This window comes from Tenrec ecaudatus, chromosome 13, assembly GCF_050624435.1.
Source record: "Tenrec ecaudatus isolate mTenEca1 chromosome 13, mTenEca1.hap1, whole genome shotgun sequence".
Taxonomy (NCBI): Eukaryota; Metazoa; Chordata; class Mammalia; order Afrosoricida; family Tenrecidae; genus Tenrec; species Tenrec ecaudatus.
Window position 1 is genome coordinate 64,349,454 of NC_134542.1, and position 14,816 is coordinate 64,364,269.

General features: G+C 61.7%; 9 protein-coding genes across 9 annotated transcripts; all 9 read left to right on the forward strand.

The window, feature by feature from the left end:
* Positions 1 to 22: 22 nt before the first annotated feature.
* LOC142423960 (transcription elongation factor 1 homolog) lies at positions 23 to 304 on the forward strand (the record flags this gene model as incomplete). Its single annotated transcript, XM_075529092.1, has 1 exon — positions 23 to 304. A coding segment is annotated over exon 1 (282 nt), but the record flags the coding sequence as incomplete, so codon positions are not given.
* A 1,433-nt stretch (positions 305 to 1,737) lies between these two features.
* LOC142423961 (transcription elongation factor 1 homolog) lies at positions 1,738 to 2,019 on the forward strand (the record flags this gene model as incomplete). Its single annotated transcript, XM_075529093.1, has 1 exon — positions 1,738 to 2,019. A coding segment is annotated over exon 1 (282 nt), but the record flags the coding sequence as incomplete, so codon positions are not given.
* Positions 2,020 to 3,458: 1,439 nt separating this feature from the next.
* LOC142423962 (transcription elongation factor 1 homolog) lies at positions 3,459 to 3,740 on the forward strand (the record flags this gene model as incomplete). The annotated part of the gene is made up of 1 exon (XM_075529094.1): positions 3,459 to 3,740. A coding segment is annotated over exon 1 (282 nt), but the record flags the coding sequence as incomplete, so codon positions are not given.
* A 1,427-nt stretch (positions 3,741 to 5,167) lies between these two features.
* On the forward strand, positions 5,168 to 5,449 carry LOC142423963 (transcription elongation factor 1 homolog; the record flags this gene model as incomplete). Its single annotated transcript, XM_075529095.1, has 1 exon — positions 5,168 to 5,449. A coding segment is annotated over exon 1 (282 nt), but the record flags the coding sequence as incomplete, so codon positions are not given.
* Positions 5,450 to 6,882: 1,433 nt separating this feature from the next.
* Positions 6,883 to 7,164, forward strand: LOC142423964 (transcription elongation factor 1 homolog; the record flags this gene model as incomplete). Its single annotated transcript, XM_075529096.1, has 1 exon — positions 6,883 to 7,164. A coding segment is annotated over exon 1 (282 nt), but the record flags the coding sequence as incomplete, so codon positions are not given.
* A 1,429-nt stretch (positions 7,165 to 8,593) lies between these two features.
* LOC142423965 (transcription elongation factor 1 homolog) lies at positions 8,594 to 8,875 on the forward strand (the record flags this gene model as incomplete). Its single annotated transcript, XM_075529097.1, has 1 exon — positions 8,594 to 8,875. A coding segment is annotated over exon 1 (282 nt), but the record flags the coding sequence as incomplete, so codon positions are not given.
* A 1,435-nt stretch (positions 8,876 to 10,310) lies between these two features.
* On the forward strand, positions 10,311 to 10,592 carry LOC142423966 (transcription elongation factor 1 homolog; the record flags this gene model as incomplete). The annotated part of the gene is made up of 1 exon (XM_075529098.1): positions 10,311 to 10,592. A coding segment is annotated over exon 1 (282 nt), but the record flags the coding sequence as incomplete, so codon positions are not given.
* Positions 10,593 to 12,029: 1,437 nt separating this feature from the next.
* Positions 12,030 to 12,311, forward strand: LOC142423967 (transcription elongation factor 1 homolog; the record flags this gene model as incomplete). Its single annotated transcript, XM_075529100.1, has 1 exon — positions 12,030 to 12,311. A coding segment is annotated over exon 1 (282 nt), but the record flags the coding sequence as incomplete, so codon positions are not given.
* A 1,437-nt stretch (positions 12,312 to 13,748) lies between these two features.
* Positions 13,749 to 14,030, forward strand: LOC142423968 (transcription elongation factor 1 homolog; the record flags this gene model as incomplete). The annotated part of the gene is made up of 1 exon (XM_075529101.1): positions 13,749 to 14,030. A coding segment is annotated over exon 1 (282 nt), but the record flags the coding sequence as incomplete, so codon positions are not given.
* Between the last annotated feature and the right edge of the window lie 786 nt (positions 14,031 to 14,816).

A 14,816-nucleotide genomic window follows, 5' to 3' on the forward strand; every position in this document is an offset into this window, starting at 1 on the left:
GCGCGCCTCGCTGGGGTCCATCATGGGGCGCGGCAAGCCTAAGCAGAAGCCGCCTCCCAAGAAGAAGAGGACCGGCACCCTGGACACGGAGTTCACCTGCCCCTTCTGCAACCACCCCAAGGCTTGTGAAGCAAAGATGGACCGTGCCCGCGGCAAAGCGGTCATCTCCTGTGGCGTCTGCTTCGAGGCTTTCCAGGCGCCCATCACCCACCTCTCCGACCCCGTGGACGTGTACAACGCCTGGGTCGATGCCTGTGAGGAGGCCAACCAAGAGCAGCCCCAGAGAAGCGCCCCTGAGGCCACCCACGGTGTCCCCAACGGCAGCCGTCCACAGCGGGCGAGCACCCCACGGGCCCTGGTTCCTCTCAGATGCCTGAGCCCCGGAGCATGAATAAAGCGTTCTGCCAGCTTGTCTGGGGGCAGGGGGCGGATGGGGGCGCCCAGGACAAACAGACTGTGCTGAGAGCGGTAGGGACTGAAAGAGAGAGCGTCAGAGACGAAAAAAGAAGAGATGGACTGAATAAGAGAATGAGAGAGGGGGGCGGGGGAGAGTGAGAAAGAGAAAGCGAGCGAGCAAGAGACACAGAGAGAGGGAGAGAATGAAAGACCTTGAGAGAGAGATGTACAAATAGGTTCATCCACCTATTCGATTAGTATTCCAGGAATCCGTGAAGTCCTTGATTTGTGCATGTGAGCATGTCTCCATTTCACTGGTCCCATCACCTTCCCAACAGTTGTGCCGCCATCATCCAGGCCACAGCCAACACGGTTATCCTCCCTTCACACGGTGTCCGGTGTTTTGTATTCCCTCGTTCTCCCTGGTACCTCTCAGGGGTCACCCCGCCCTCCTGTTGGCTCCTCGGCGACACACACACACACACACACACACACACACACACACACACACACACACAGCCTCCCTCCAAATCCCCTGGGAAAGGAAGCCTTTCCTTTGACACCGTCCAACCTGATTCCACAGGTGGCCATGGTAGGATATACTTTTCCTGCCTCGCCTGAAGCCTGGCAGGCGAGCACTTGGAGCTTGGAGCTGGCCTAGGCAGGGGACAGCTCTTGGCACATGCTTTCCGCTCCCTGGTGTCTCCCCGCGCCCTCCAACTCTCCTCTGCCCGGTCCCTGTCTTTCCTCAGCCCAGTCACGGCCCCTCCCCACAGGGGGACTCCAGAAACTCAGAGGAATGATTCCCATGCACACTGCCCTGAGGCGATCTGGGCAGGGCTGCATATCCAGCCCGCCCTCCCCCCCCAGCCCCACCTCGAGGGCGTGGCCTCCTCAGGCAGGTTTGTATAAATTGACCGCTGGCGGGCCCTAGGCCCTTGGACTCCAGCTCCCTTCTCCAGCCACTCCTGGATCTGGTTTCCGGCTCCTGCTCCGCCTCCGACTCCGCCTCCGCCTCCGCTTCCCCAGAAGGCCGCCTGCTGATCCCAGGAGCCATCTGCGACCTGCCAGGAGGACGACGACCAGGATCCACGACGACGCTGCCTCCACAGCCAGTGGCGTCCCTGCTCCGCTTGGCCTCGCTTCCTTCCTCCAGCCCTCCTCCCGCCCCTGTTGGTCTGGTCGGCACCCGCAGCTGCAGCCAACCAGCCAGCCAGCCAGCTAGCCAGCAAGCAGGGGAAGCCTTCAAGTGCCACCCGACTGACCTGCCGGGCCCACGGGGCTCGCTCACCGACCCACCCACCTCCGCCTCCACCACTGCGCGCCTCGCTGGGGTCCATCATGGGGCGCGGCAAGCCTAAGCAGAAGCCGCCTCCCAAGAAGAAGAGGACCGGCACCCTGGACACGGAGTTCACCTGCCCCTTCTGCAACCACCCCAAGGCTTGTGAAGCAAAGATGGACCGTGCCCGCGGCAAAGCGGTCATCTCCTGTGGCGTCTGCTTCGAGGCTTTCCAGGCGCCCATCACCCACCTCTCCGACCCCGTGGACGTGTACAACGCCTGGGTCGATGCCTGTGAGGAGGCCAACCAAGAGCAGCCCCAGAGAAGCGCCCCTGAGGCCACCCACGGTGTCCCCAACGGCAGCCGTCCACAGCGGGCGAGCACCCCACGGGCCCTGGTTCCTCTCAGATGCCTGAGCCCCGGAGCATGAATAAAGCGTTCTGCCAGCTTGTCTGGGGGCAGGGGGCGGATGGGGGCGCCCAGGACAAACAGACTGTGCTGAGAGCGGTAGGGACTGAAAGAGAGAGCGTCAGAGACGAAAAAAGAAGAGATGGACTGAATAAGAGAATGAGAGAGGGGGGCGGGGGAGAGTGAGAAAGAGAAAGCGAGCGAGCAAGAGACACAGAGAGAGGGAGAGAATGAAAGACCTTGAGAGAGAGATGTACAAATAGGTTCATCCACCTATTCGATTAGTATTCCAGGAATCCGTGAAGTCCTTGATTTGTGCATGTGAGCATGTCTCCATTTCACTGGTCCCATCACCTTCCCAACAGTTGTGCCGCCATCATCCAGGCCACAGCCAACACGGTTATCCTCCCTTCACACGGTGTCCGGTGTTTTGTATTCCCTCGTTCTCCCTGGTACCTCTCAGGGGTCACCCCGCCCTCCTGTTGGCTCCTCGGCGACACACACACACACACACACACACACACACACACACACACACACACACACACACAGCCTCCCTCCAAATCCCCTGGGAAAGGAAGCCTTTCCTTTGACACCGTCCAACCTGATTCCACAGGTGGCCATGGTAGGATATACTTTTCCTGCCTCGCCTGAAGCCTGGCAGGCGAGCACTTGGAGCTTGGAGCTGGCCTAGGCAGGGGACAGCTCTTGGCACATGCTTTCCGCTCCCTGGTGTCTCCCCGCGCCCTCCAACTCTCCTCTGCCCGGTCCCTGTCTTTCCTCAGCCCAGTCACGGCCCCTCCCCACAGGGGGACTCCAGAAACTCAGAGGAATGATTCCCATGCACACTGCCCTGAGGCGATCTGGGCAGGGCTGCATATCCAGCCCGCCCTCCCCCCCCAGCCCCACCTCGAGGGCGTGGCCTCCTCAGGCAGGTTTGTATAAATTGACCGCTGGCGGGCCCTAGGCCCTTGGACTCCAGCTCCCTTCTCCAGCCACTCCTGGATCTGGTTTCCGGCTCCTGCTCCGCCTCCGACTCCGCCTCCGCCTCCGCTTCCCCAGAAGGCCGCCTGCTGATCCCAGGAGCCATCTGCGACCTGCCAGGAGGACGACGACCAGGATCCACGACGACGCTGCCTCCACAGCCAGTGGCGTCCCTGCTCCGCTTGGCCTCGCTTCCTTCCTCCAGCCCTCCTCCCGCCCCTGTTGGTCTGGTCGGCACCCGCAGCTGCAGCCAACCAGCCAGCCAGCCAGCTAGCCAGCAAGCAGGGGAAGCCTTCAAGTGCCACCCGACTGACCTGCCGGGCCCACGGGGCTCGCTCACCGACCCACCCACCTCCGCCTCCACCACTGCGCGCCTCGCTGGGGTCCATCATGGGGCGCGGCAAGCCTAAGCAGAAGCCGCCTCCCAAGAAGAAGAGGACCGGCACCCTGGACACGGAGTTCACCTGCCCCTTCTGCAACCACCCCAAGGCTTGTGAAGCAAAGATGGACCGTGCCCGCGGCAAAGCGGTCATCTCCTGTGGCGTCTGCTTCGAGGCTTTCCAGGCGCCCATCACCCACCTCTCCGACCCCGTGGACGTGTACAACGCCTGGGTCGATGCCTGTGAGGAGGCCAACCAAGAGCAGCCCCAGAGAAGCGCCCCTGAGGCCACCCACGGTGTCCCCAACGGCAGCCGTCCACAGCGGGCGAGCACCCCACGGGCCCTGGTTCCTCTCAGATGCCTGAGCCCCGGAGCATGAATAAAGCGTTCTGCCAGCTTGTCTGGGGGCAGGGGGCGGATGGGGGCGCCCAGGACAAACAGACTGTGCTGAGAGCGGTAGGGACTGAAAGAGAGAGCGTCAGAGACGAAAAAAGAAGAGATGGACTGAATAAGAGAATGAGAGAGGGGGGCGGGGGAGAGTGAGAAAGAGAAAGCGAGCGAGCAAGAGACACAGAGAGAGGGAGAGAATGAAAGACCTTGAGAGAGAGATGTACAAATAGGTTCATCCACCTATTCGATTAGTATTCCAGGAATCCGTGAAGTCCTTGATTTGTGCATGTGAGCATGTCTCCATTTCACTGGTCCCATCACCTTCCCAACAGTTGTGCCGCCATCATCCAGGCCACAGCCAACACGGTTATCCTCCCTTCACACGGTGTCCGGTGTTTTGTATTCCCTCGTTCTCCCTGGTACCTCTCAGGGGTCACCCCGCCCTCCTGTTGGCTCCTCGGCGACACACACACACACACACACACACACACACACACACACACACAGCCTCCCTCCAAATCCCCTGGGAAAGGAAGCCTTTCCTTTGACACCGTCCAACCTGATTCCACAGGTGGCCATGGTAGGATATACTTTTCCTGCCTCGCCTGAAGCCTGGCAGGCGAGCACTTGGAGCTTGGAGCTGGCCTAGGCAGGGGACAGCTCTTGGCACATGCTTTCCGCTCCCTGGTGTCTCCCCGCGCCCTCCAACTCTCCTCTGCCCGGTCCCTGTCTTTCCTCAGCCCAGTCACGGCCCCTCCCCACAGGGGGACTCCAGAAACTCAGAGGAATGATTCCCATGCACACTGCCCTGAGGCGATCTGGGCAGGGCTGCATATCCAGCCCGCCCTCCCCCCCCAGCCCCACCTCGAGGGCGTGGCCTCCTCAGGCAGGTTTGTATAAATTGACCGCTGGCGGGCCCTAGGCCCTTGGACTCCAGCTCCCTTCTCCAGCCACTCCTGGATCTGGTTTCCGGCTCCTGCTCCGCCTCCGACTCCGCCTCCGCCTCCGCTTCCCCAGAAGGCCGCCTGCTGATCCCAGGAGCCATCTGCGACCTGCCAGGAGGACGACGACCAGGATCCACGACGACGCTGCCTCCACAGCCAGTGGCGTCCCTGCTCCGCTTGGCCTCGCTTCCTTCCTCCAGCCCTCCTCCCGCCCCTGTTGGTCTGGTCGGCACCCGCAGCTGCAGCCAACCAGCCAGCCAGCCAGCTAGCCAGCAAGCAGGGGAAGCCTTCAAGTGCCACCCGACTGACCTGCCGGGCCCACGGGGCTCGCTCACCGACCCACCCACCTCCGCCTCCACCACTGCGCGCCTCGCTGGGGTCCATCATGGGGCGCGGCAAGCCTAAGCAGAAGCCGCCTCCCAAGAAGAAGAGGACCGGCACCCTGGACACGGAGTTCACCTGCCCCTTCTGCAACCACCCCAAGGCTTGTGAAGCAAAGATGGACCGTGCCCGCGGCAAAGCGGTCATCTCCTGTGGCGTCTGCTTCGAGGCTTTCCAGGCGCCCATCACCCACCTCTCCGACCCCGTGGACGTGTACAACGCCTGGGTCGATGCCTGTGAGGAGGCCAACCAAGAGCAGCCCCAGAGAAGCGCCCCTGAGGCCACCCACGGTGTCCCCAACGGCAGCCGTCCACAGCGGGCGAGCACCCCACGGGCCCTGGTTCCTCTCAGATGCCTGAGCCCCGGAGCATGAATAAAGCGTTCTGCCAGCTTGTCTGGGGGCAGGGGGCGGATGGGGGCGCCCAGGACAAACAGACTGTGCTGAGAGCGGTAGGGACTGAAAGAGAGAGCGTCAGAGACGAAAAAAGAAGAGATGGACTGAATAAGAGAATGAGAGAGGGGGGCGGGGGAGAGTGAGAAAGAGAAAGCGAGCGAGCAAGAGACACAGAGAGAGGGAGAGAATGAAAGACCTTGAGAGAGAGATGTACAAATAGGTTCATCCACCTATTCGATTAGTATTCCAGGAATCCGTGAAGTCCTTGATTTGTGCATGTGAGCATGTCTCCATTTCACTGGTCCCATCACCTTCCCAACAGTTGTGCCGCCATCATCCAGGCCACAGCCAACACGGTTATCCTCCCTTCACACGGTGTCCGGTGTTTTGTATTCCCTCGTTCTCCCTGGTACCTCTCAGGGGTCACCCCGCCCTCCTGTTGGCTCCTCGGCGACACACACACACACACACACACACACACACACACACACACACACACACAGCCTCCCTCCAAATCCCCTGGGAAAGGAAGCCTTTCCTTTGACACCGTCCAACCTGATTCCACAGGTGGCCATGGTAGGATATACTTTTCCTGCCTCGCCTGAAGCCTGGCAGGCGAGCACTTGGAGCTTGGAGCTGGCCTAGGCAGGGGACAGCTCTTGGCACATGCTTTCCGCTCCCTGGTGTCTCCCCGCGCCCTCCAACTCTCCTCTGCCCGGTCCCTGTCTTTCCTCAGCCCAGTCACGGCCCCTCCCCACAGGGGGACTCCAGAAACTCAGAGGAATGATTCCCATGCACACTGCCCTGAGGCGATCTGGGCAGGGCTGCATATCCAGCCCGCCCTCCCCCCCCAGCCCCACCTCGAGGGCGTGGCCTCCTCAGGCAGGTTTGTATAAATTGACCGCTGGCGGGCCCTAGGCCCTTGGACTCCAGCTCCCTTCTCCAGCCACTCCTGGATCTGGTTTCCGGCTCCTGCTCCGCCTCCGACTCCGCCTCCGCCTCCGCTTCCCCAGAAGGCCGCCTGCTGATCCCAGGAGCCATCTGCGACCTGCCAGGAGGACGACGACCAGGATCCACGACGACGCTGCCTCCACAGCCAGTGGCGTCCCTGCTCCGCTTGGCCTCGCTTCCTTCCTCCAGCCCTCCTCCCGCCCCTGTTGGTCTGGTCGGCACCCGCAGCTGCAGCCAACCAGCCAGCCAGCCAGCTAGCCAGCAAGCAGGGGAAGCCTTCAAGTGCCACCCGACTGACCTGCCGGGCCCACGGGGCTCGCTCACCGACCCACCCACCTCCGCCTCCACCACTGCGCGCCTCGCTGGGGTCCATCATGGGGCGCGGCAAGCCTAAGCAGAAGCCGCCTCCCAAGAAGAAGAGGACCGGCACCCTGGACACGGAGTTCACCTGCCCCTTCTGCAACCACCCCAAGGCTTGTGAAGCAAAGATGGACCGTGCCCGCGGCAAAGCGGTCATCTCCTGTGGCGTCTGCTTCGAGGCTTTCCAGGCGCCCATCACCCACCTCTCCGACCCCGTGGACGTGTACAACGCCTGGGTCGATGCCTGTGAGGAGGCCAACCAAGAGCAGCCCCAGAGAAGCGCCCCTGAGGCCACCCACGGTGTCCCCAACGGCAGCCGTCCACAGCGGGCGAGCACCCCACGGGCCCTGGTTCCTCTCAGATGCCTGAGCCCCGGAGCATGAATAAAGCGTTCTGCCAGCTTGTCTGGGGGCAGGGGGCGGATGGGGGCGCCCAGGACAAACAGACTGTGCTGAGAGCGGTAGGGACTGAAAGAGAGAGCGTCAGAGACGAAAAAAGAAGAGATGGACTGAATAAGAGAATGAGAGAGGGGGGCGGGGGAGAGTGAGAAAGAGAAAGCGAGCGAGCAAGAGACACAGAGAGAGGGAGAGAATGAAAGACCTTGAGAGAGAGATGTACAAATAGGTTCATCCACCTATTCGATTAGTATTCCAGGAATCCGTGAAGTCCTTGATTTGTGCATGTGAGCATGTCTCCATTTCACTGGTCCCATCACCTTCCCAACAGTTGTGCCGCCATCATCCAGGCCACAGCCAACACGGTTATCCTCCCTTCACACGGTGTCCGGTGTTTTGTATTCCCTCGTTCTCCCTGGTACCTCTCAGGGGTCACCCCGCCCTCCTGTTGGCTCCTCGGTGACACACACACACACACACACACACACACACACACACACACACACAGCCTCCCTCCAAATCCCCTGGGAAAGGAAGCCTTTCCTTTGACACCGTCCAACCTGATTCCACAGGTGGCCATGGTAGGATATACTTTTCCTGCCTCGCCTGAAGCCTGGCAGGCGAGCACTTGGAGCTTGGAGCTGGCCTAGGCAGGGGACAGCTCTTGGCACATGCTTTCCGCTCCCTGGTGTCTCCCCGCGCCCTCCAACTCTCCTCTGCCCGGTCCCTGTCTTTCCTCAGCCCAGTCACGGCCCCTCCCCACAGGGGGACTCCAGAAACTCAGAGGAATGATTCCCATGCACACTGCCCTGAGGCGATCTGGGCAGGGCTGCATATCCAGCCCGCCCTCCCCCCCCAGCCCCACCTCGAGGGCGTGGCCTCCTCAGGCAGGTTTGTATAAATTGACCGCTGGCGGGCCCTAGGCCCTTGGACTCCAGCTCCCTTCTCCAGCCACTCCTGGATCTGGTTTCCGGCTCCTGCTCCGCCTCCGACTCCGCCTCCGCCTCCGCTTCCCCAGAAGGCCGCCTGCTGATCCCAGGAGCCATCTGCGACCTGCCAGGAGGACGACGACCAGGATCCACGACGACGCTGCCTCCACAGCCAGTGGCGTCCCTGCTCCGCTTGGCCTCGCTTCCTTCCTCCAGCCCTCCTCCCGCCCCTGTTGGTCTGGTCGGCACCCGCAGCTGCAGCCAACCAGCCAGCCAGCCAGCTAGCCAGCAAGCAGGGGAAGCCTTCAAGTGCCACCCGACTGACCTGCCGGGCCCACGGGGCTCGCTCACCGACCCACCCACCTCCGCCTCCACCACTGCGCGCCTCGCTGGGGTCCATCATGGGGCGCGGCAAGCCTAAGCAGAAGCCGCCTCCCAAGAAGAAGAGGACCGGCACCCTGGACACGGAGTTCACCTGCCCCTTCTGCAACCACCCCAAGGCTTGTGAAGCAAAGATGGACCGTGCCCGCGGCAAAGCGGTCATCTCCTGTGGCGTCTGCTTCGAGGCTTTCCAGGCGCCCATCACCCACCTCTCCGACCCCGTGGACGTGTACAACGCCTGGGTCGATGCCTGTGAGGAGGCCAACCAAGAGCAGCCCCAGAGAAGCGCCCCTGAGGCCACCCACGGTGTCCCCAACGGCAGCCGTCCACAGCGGGCGAGCACCCCACGGGCCCTGGTTCCTCTCAGATGCCTGAGCCCCGGAGCATGAATAAAGCGTTCTGCCAGCTTGTCTGGGGGCAGGGGGCGGATGGGGGCGCCCAGGACAAACAGACTGTGCTGAGAGCGGTAGGGACTGAAAGAGAGAGCGTCAGAGACGAAAAAAGAAGAGATGGACTGAATAAGAGAATGAGAGAGGGGGGCGGGGGAGAGTGAGAAAGAGAAAGCGAGCGAGCAAGAGACACAGAGAGAGGGAGAGAATGAAAGACCTTGAGAGAGAGATGTACAAATAGGTTCATCCACCTATTCGATTAGTATTCCAGGAATCCGTGAAGTCCTTGATTTGTGCATGTGAGCATGTCTCCATTTCACTGGTCCCATCACCTTCCCAACAGTTGTGCCGCCATCATCCAGGCCACAGCCAACACGGTTATCCTCCCTTCACACGGTGTCCGGTGTTTTGTATTCCCTCGTTCTCCCTGGTACCTCTCAGGGGTCACCCCGCCCTCCTGTTGGCTCCTCGGCGACACACACACACACACACACACACACACACACACACACACACACACACACAGCCTCCCTCCAAATCCCCTGGGAAAGGAAGCCTTTCCTTTGACACCGTCCAACCTGATTCCACAGGTGGCCATGGTAGGATATACTTTTCCTGCCTCGCCTGAAGCCTGGCAGGCGAGCACTTGGAGCTTGGAGCTGGCCTAGGCAGGGGACAGCTCTTGGCACATGCTTTCCGCTCCCTGGTGTCTCCCCGCGCCCTCCAACTCTCCTCTGCCCGGTCCCTGTCTTTCCTCAGCCCAGTCACGGCCCCTCCCCACAGGGGGACTCCAGAAACTCAGAGGAATGATTCCCATGCACACTGCCCTGAGGCGATCTGGGCAGGGCTGCATATCCAGCCCGCCCTCCCCCCCCAGCCCCACCTCGAGGGCGTGGCCTCCTCAGGCAGGTTTGTATAAATTGACCGCTGGCGGGCCCTAGGCCCTTGGACTCCAGCTCCCTTCTCCAGCCACTCCTGGATCTGGTTTCCGGCTCCTGCTCCGCCTCCGACTCCGCCTCCGCCTCCGCTTCCCCAGAAGGCCGCCTGCTGATCCCAGGAGCCATCTGCGACCTGCCAGGAGGACGACGACCAGGATCCACGACGACGCTGCCTCCACAGCCAGTGGCGTCCCTGCTCCGCTTGGCCTCGCTTCCTTCCTCCAGCCCTCCTCCCGCCCCTGTTGGTCTGGTCGGCACCCGCAGCTGCAGCCAACCAGCCAGCCAGCCAGCTAGCCAGCAAGCAGGGGAAGCCTTCAAGTGCCACCCGACTGACCTGCCGGGCCCACGGGGCTCGCTCACCGACCCACCCACCTCCGCCTCCACCACTGCGCGCCTCGCTGGGGTCCATCATGGGGCGCGGCAAGCCTAAGCAGAAGCCGCCTCCCAAGAAGAAGAGGACCGGCACCCTGGACACGGAGTTCACCTGCCCCTTCTGCAACCACCCCAAGGCTTGTGAAGCAAAGATGGACCGTGCCCGCGGCAAAGCGGTCATCTCCTGTGGCGTCTGCTTCGAGGCTTTCCAGGCGCCCATCACCCACCTCTCCGACCCCGTGGACGTGTACAACGCCTGGGTCGATGCCTGTGAGGAGGCCAACCAAGAGCAGCCCCAGAGAAGCGCCCCTGAGGCCACCCACGGTGTCCCCAACGGCAGCCGTCCACAGCGGGCGAGCACCCCACGGGCCCTGGTTCCTCTCAGATGCCTGAGCCCCGGAGCATGAATAAAGCGTTCTGCCAGCTTGTCTGGGGGCAGGGGGCGGATGGGGGCGCCCAGGACAAACAGACTGTGCTGAGAGCGGTAGGGACTGAAAGAGAGAGCGTCAGAGACGAAAAAAGAAGAGATGGACTGAATAAGAGAATGAGAGAGGGGGGCGGGGGAGAGTGAGAAAGAGAAAGCGAGCGAGCAAGAGACACAGAGAGAGGGAGAGAATGAAAGACCTTGAGAGAGAGATGTACAAATAGGTTCATCCACCTATTCGATTAGTATTCCAGGAATCCGTGAAGTCCTTGATTTGTGCATGTGAGCATGTCTCCATTTCACTGGTCCCATCACCTTCCCAACAGTTGTGCCGCCATCATCCAGGCCACAGCCAACACGGTTATCCTCCCTTCACACGGTGTCCGGTGTTTTGTATTCCCTCGTTCTCCCTGGTACCTCTCAGGGGTCACCCCGCCCTCCTGTTGGCTCCTCGGTGACACACACACACACACACACACACACACACACACACACACACACACACACACAGCCTCCCTCCAAATCCCCTGGGAAAGGAAGCCTTTCCTTTGACACCGTCCAACCTGATTCCACAGGTGGCCATGGTAGGATATACTTTTCCTGCCTCGCCTGAAGCCTGGCAGGCGAGCACTTGGAGCTTGGAGCTGGCCTAGGCAGGGGACAGCTCTTGGCACATGCTTTCCGCTCCCTGGTGTCTCCCCGCGCCCTCCAACTCTCCTCTGCCCGGTCCCTGTCTTTCCTCAGCCCAGTCACGGCCCCTCCCCACAGGGGGACTCCAGAAACTCAGAGGAATGATTCCCATGCACACTGCCCTGAGGCGATCTGGGCAGGGCTGCATATCCAGCCCGCCCTCCCCCCCCAGCCCCACCTCGAGGGCGTGGCCTCCTCAGGCAGGTTTGTATAAATTGACCGCTGGCGGGCCCTAGGCCCTTGGACTCCAGCTCCCTTCTCCAGCCACTCCTGGATCTGGTTTCCGGCTCCTGCTCCGCCTCCGACTCCGCCTCCGCCTCCGCTTCCCCAGAAGGCCGCCTGCTGATCCCAGGAGCCATCTGCGACCTGCCAGGAGGACGACGACCAGGATCCACGACGACGCTGCCTCCACAGCCAGTGGCGTCCCTGCTCCGCTTGGCCTCGCTTCCTTCCTCCAGCCCTCCTCCCGCCCCTGTTGGTCTGGTCGGCACCCGCAGCTGCAGCCAACCAGCCAGCCAGCCAGCTAGCCAGCAAGCAGGGGAAGCCTTCAAGTGCCACCCGACTGACCTGCCGGGCCCACGGGGCTCGCTCACCGACCCACCCACCTCCGCCTCCACCACTGCGCGCCTCGCTGGGGTCCATCATGGGGCGCGGCAAGCCTAAGCAGAAGCCGCCTCCCAAGAAGAAGAGGACCGGCACCCTGGACACGGAGTTCACCTGCCCCTTCTGCAACCACCCCAAGGCTTGTGAAGCAAAGATGGACCGTGCCCGCGGCAAAGCGGTCATCTCCTGTGGCGTCTGCTTCGAGGCTTTCCAGGCGCCCATCACCCACCTCTCCGACCCCGTGGACGTGTACAACGCCTGGGTCGATGCCTGTGAGGAGGCCAACCAAGAGCAGCCCCAGAGAAGCGCCCCTGAGGCCACCCACGGTGTCCCCAACGGCAGCCGTCCACAGCGGGCGAGCACCCCACGGGCCCTGGTTCCTCTCAGATGCCTGAGCCCCGGAGCATGAATAAAGCGTTCTGCCAGCTTGTCTGGGGGCAGGGGGCGGATGGGGGCGCCCAGGACAAACAGACTGTGCTGAGAGCGGTAGGGACTGAAAGAGAGAGCGTCAGAGACGAAAAAAGAAGAGATGGACTGAATAAGAGAATGAGAGAGGGGGGCGGGGGAGAGTGAGAAAGAGAAAGCGAGCGAGCAAGAGACACAGAGAGAGGGAGAGAATGAAAGACCTTGAGAGAGAGATGTACAAATAGGTTCATCCACCTATTCGATTAGTATTCCAGGAATCCGTGAAGTCCTTGATTTGTGCATGTGAGCATGTCTCCATTTCACTGGTCCCATCACCTTCCCAACAGTTGTGCCGCCATCATCCAGGCCACAGCCAACACGGTTATCCTCCCTTCACACGGTGTCCGGTGTTTTGTATTCCCTCGTTCTCCCTGGTACCTCTCAGGGGTCACCCCGCCCTCCTGTTGGCTCCTCGGTGACACACACACACACACACACACACACACACACACACACACACACACACACACAGCCTCCCTCCAAATCCCCTGGGAAAGGAAGCCTTTCCTTTGACACCGTCCAACCTGATTCCACAGGTGGCCATGGTAGGATATACTTTTCCTGCCTCGCCTGAAGCCTGGCAGGCGAGCACTTGGAGCTTGGAGCTGGCCTAGGCAGGGGACAGCTCTTGGCACATGCTTTCCGCTCCCTGGTGTCTCCCCGCGCCCTCCAACTCTCCTCTGCCCGGTCCCTGTCTTTCCTCAGCCCAGTCACGGCCCCTCCCCACAGGGGGACTCCAGAAACTCAGAGGAATGATTCCCATGCACACTGCCCTGAGGCGATCTGGGCAGGGCTGCATATCCAGCCCGCCCTCCCCCCCCAGCCCCACCTCGAGGGCGTGGCCTCCTCAGGCAGGTTTGTATAAATTGACCGCTGGCGGGCCCTAGGCCCTTGGACTCCAGCTCCCTTCTCCAGCCACTCCTGGATCTGGTTTCCGGCTCCTGCTCCGCCTCCGACTCCGCCTCCGCCTCCGCTTCCCCAGAAGGCCGCCTGCTGATCCCAGGAGCCATCTGCGACCTGCCAGGAGGACGACGACCAGGATCCACGACGACGCTGCCTCCACAGCCAGTGGCGTCCCTGCTCCGCTTGGCCTCGCTTCCTTCCTCCAGCCCTCCTCCCGCCCCTGTTGGTCTGGTCGGCACCCGCAGCTGCAGCCAACCAGCCAGCCAGCCAGCTAGCCAGCAAGCAGGGGAAGCCTTCAAGTGCCACCCGACTGACCTGCCGGGCCCACGGGGCTCGCTCACCGACCCACCCACCTCCGCCTCCACCACTGCGCGCCTCGCTGGGGTCCATCATGGGGCGCGGCAAGCCTAAGCAGAAGCCGCCTCCCAAGAAGAAGAGGACCGGCACCCTGGACACGGAGTTCACCTGCCCCTTCTGCAACCACCCCAAGGCTTGTGAAGCAAAGATGGACCGTGCCCGCGGCAAAGCGGTCATCTCCTGTGGCGTCTGCTTCGAGGCTTTCCAGGCGCCCATCACCCACCTCTCCGACCCCGTGGACGTGTACAACGCCTGGGTCGATGCCTGTGAGGAGGCCAACCAAGAGCAGCCCCAGAGAAGCGCCCCTGAGGCCACCCACGGTGTCCCCAACGGCAGCCGTCCACAGCGGGCGAGCACCCCACGGGCCCTGGTTCCTCTCAGATGCCTGAGCCCCGGAGCATGAATAAAGCGTTCTGCCAGCTTGTCTGGGGGCAGGGGGCGGATGGGGGCGCCCAGGACAAACAGACTGTGCTGAGAGCGGTAGGGACTGAAAGAGAGAGCGTCAGAGACGAAAAAAGAAGAGATGGACTGAATAAGAGAATGAGAGAGGGGGGCGGGGGAGAGTGAGAAAGAGAAAGCGAGCGAGCAAGAGACACAGAGAGAGGGAGAGAATGAAAGACCTTGAGAGAGAGATGTACAAATAGGTTCATCCACCTATTCGATTAGTATTCCAGGAATCCGTGAAGTCCTTGATTTGTGCATGTGAGCATGTCTCCATTTCACTGGTCCCATCACCTTCCCAACAGTTGTGCCGCCATCATCCAGGCCACAGCCAACACGGTTATCCTCCCTTCACACGGTGTCCGGTGTTTTGTATTCCCTCGTTCTCCCTGGTACCTCTCAGGGGTCACCCCGCCCTCCTGTTGGCTCCTCGGTGACACACACACACACACACACACACACACACACACACACACACACACACACAGCCTCCCTCCAAATCCCCTGGGAAAGGAAGCCTTTCCTTTGACACCGTCCAACCTGATTCCACAGGTGGCCATGGTAGGATATACTTTTCCTGCCTCGCCTGAAGCCTGGCAGGCGAGCACTTGGAGCTTGGAGCTGGCCTAGGCAGGGGACAGCTCTTGGCACATGCTTTCCG